The sequence below is a fragment of the Condylura cristata genome, unplaced genomic scaffold (genome assembly GCF_000260355.1).
Source record: "Condylura cristata isolate star-nosed mole 26May11 unplaced genomic scaffold, ConCri1.0 scaffold00087, whole genome shotgun sequence".
Lineage (NCBI taxonomy): Eukaryota > Metazoa > Chordata > Mammalia > Eulipotyphla > Talpidae > Condylura > Condylura cristata.
Window position 1 is genome coordinate 135,702 of NW_004567188.1, and position 1,827 is coordinate 137,528.

Genomic DNA, 1,827 nt, shown 5'->3' on the forward strand with positions numbered 1-1,827 from the left:
CCGGCTTCTCAGCAGCCGCGTCGCCCTCGTCAGGAACCTTGCTGCTGAGGCTGCTGGACACGTACAGCTTCCCGGGGTCCAGCGCGGCCTTGTTGAAGGGCGACATGGCCGAGTACACGCCGGTGTAGCCGTTGGGGCTGCAGCCCAGGGCCGCCAGGTCCAGAGCCTTCCCGCCGGTGATGATGGGGATGTTGAGCGAGAGCTTCCGCCGGCGGCTGGGGGAGGACGTCTTGGCGAGGGACAGGGGTGGCGGCGAGGAGAACTTGCGCGTGGCACGCGGGGACTTGGGGGGGTCCCCGTACAGGAGCTTGTTGTTCTGGCCGCTGGCAAACAAGAGCTCCAGCGACCTGGTGGGGGGCGCACGGTCAGCCCCCGGAAGGCCCCCGCTGCCCCATGGGGGTGCGGGCACTGGCCACAGGCCAGGATCCACGTGCTGCGGAGGGCTCGGGCTCAGAGGGCCCCGCCGCCTTGCCCAACCCGCGGCAGAGGCTCTGGACGCTCAGCGGAGGCCGCGGCGGTGGACAGGCCGAGCAGGGCCGTCTGACCCCTGCGCCTGGGTTCCGGCCCAGACAACCCTGCGCTGGGACTCTGGCCCGAGGCCGGGAGCTTGGGGCAGGTGGTGGCTGAGCTCTGGGCAGCTGAGCAGGCGCCTGCAGGGCTGGGTGTGAGTAGAGACGGTGGCCTGATGCACTGGCCCCCCCTCCAGTTCCTGCAGGGGCCTTGGGGCCTGGGTCCAGCCTGCAGCTGACCTCTGCTGGCAGCCTGGGGTGGGGCCGCCCACGCCTGCCACCACCCGCCGCCTCGCTGTCCCATGTGTGGGGGCAGCAGTGTCCCCTGCACGTGTCCTGCTCCAGTCTCCCCACTGGGACCCACACTAAGATTCTGGGCACTCCCGCTGGCAAAGCTCCATCACTTGGCCGCTGAGCGAGTCCTGGCCTAAGCTCTGGCCCCGGCCGGTCTGCAGTGACCACGTGGTGCTGGCTGGGCTGCCCTAGACCCTGGGCTCCCGGTACCCGCTCCAGGCTGAAGTTTGGCCAGGGCTGGAGGTGGGAGTGGGGGGACAGGAGAGGAGCCCCAGCCAGGGCCACATCTTCCCGGATCCTGGCCCGGCCAGGGGGCTCAGTGGCCTGACGAGATCCCCCTCTGCCCCAGCCTCAGGGGCCGGCCTGGTACTCCAGTCTCCCTGGGCCCAGCTGCCCACCCCGGGGGGAGCTGGGGGCCCCCTCCTCTGCCGCACCCCGGGTGCAGGAGCCCTTCTCTGGAGCCCCACGGGCAGCGCCTCCCTCGTGGCTTCTGGGGCGAGCCGGCTCCCCGCGGCGGGCGGGGCCCACCTGGCGGGGATGGCGCTGATGGGGCGGCGGTAGATGGCCACGAGCTTGTCCAGCACGACGCCGGCCGAGGTGAAGACGCGGTAGGAGTGCAGGAAGGTGTTGAGGAAGTCGATGCTCAGGAAGCGCAGGTCGGTCAGCCGCTCCAGCAGCCGCTCCACGCTGGCGTAGCGGATCTGCAGCACCTTGCAGGAGTTCATGGTCTTGCTGAAGCGGATGTCCACGTCGTCGCAGTACAGCGAGGCATCCGACCTGCGGGCAGCGCGCAGCGCTCCGGAGGTGGCCAGCCCCGCCCAGCCGGCCGGACACCGCCCACACCGCTCCTCCGCCCTGCTTCCCCGTGGTGACACCTCACCCCGCCCCCGAACCCCGACATCGCGGGAGCCCTCCCTGCCCGGCCCGAGGGCGAGCCGCGGTGGGGGGGGGTCCCAGGGCACTGCCTGTACACAGCGGCCCTCTGCGGCTGGCCAGTAAGAGCCTGACGTCCCATCGGCCAGCC

At 71.4% G+C, this 1,827-nt stretch overlaps 1 protein-coding gene across 1 annotated transcript in view; it reads right to left on the reverse strand.

The window, feature by feature from the left end:
* The window catches only part of LOC101632388 (ras-specific guanine nucleotide-releasing factor 1-like), a 43,565-nt gene that overhangs the window by 34,884 nt on the left and 6,854 nt on the right, over nucleotides 1–1,827 (reverse strand). Inside the window, exons 10-11 of the mRNA XM_012734885.1 lie at nucleotides 1,332–1,580; nucleotides 6–347 (exon numbers count right to left, since the gene is read on the reverse strand). Coding sequence (XP_012590339.1) covers nucleotides 6–347; nucleotides 1,332–1,580 — 591 coding nt within the window. The remainder of the gene's footprint in view (nucleotides 1–5; nucleotides 348–1,331; nucleotides 1,581–1,827) is intronic.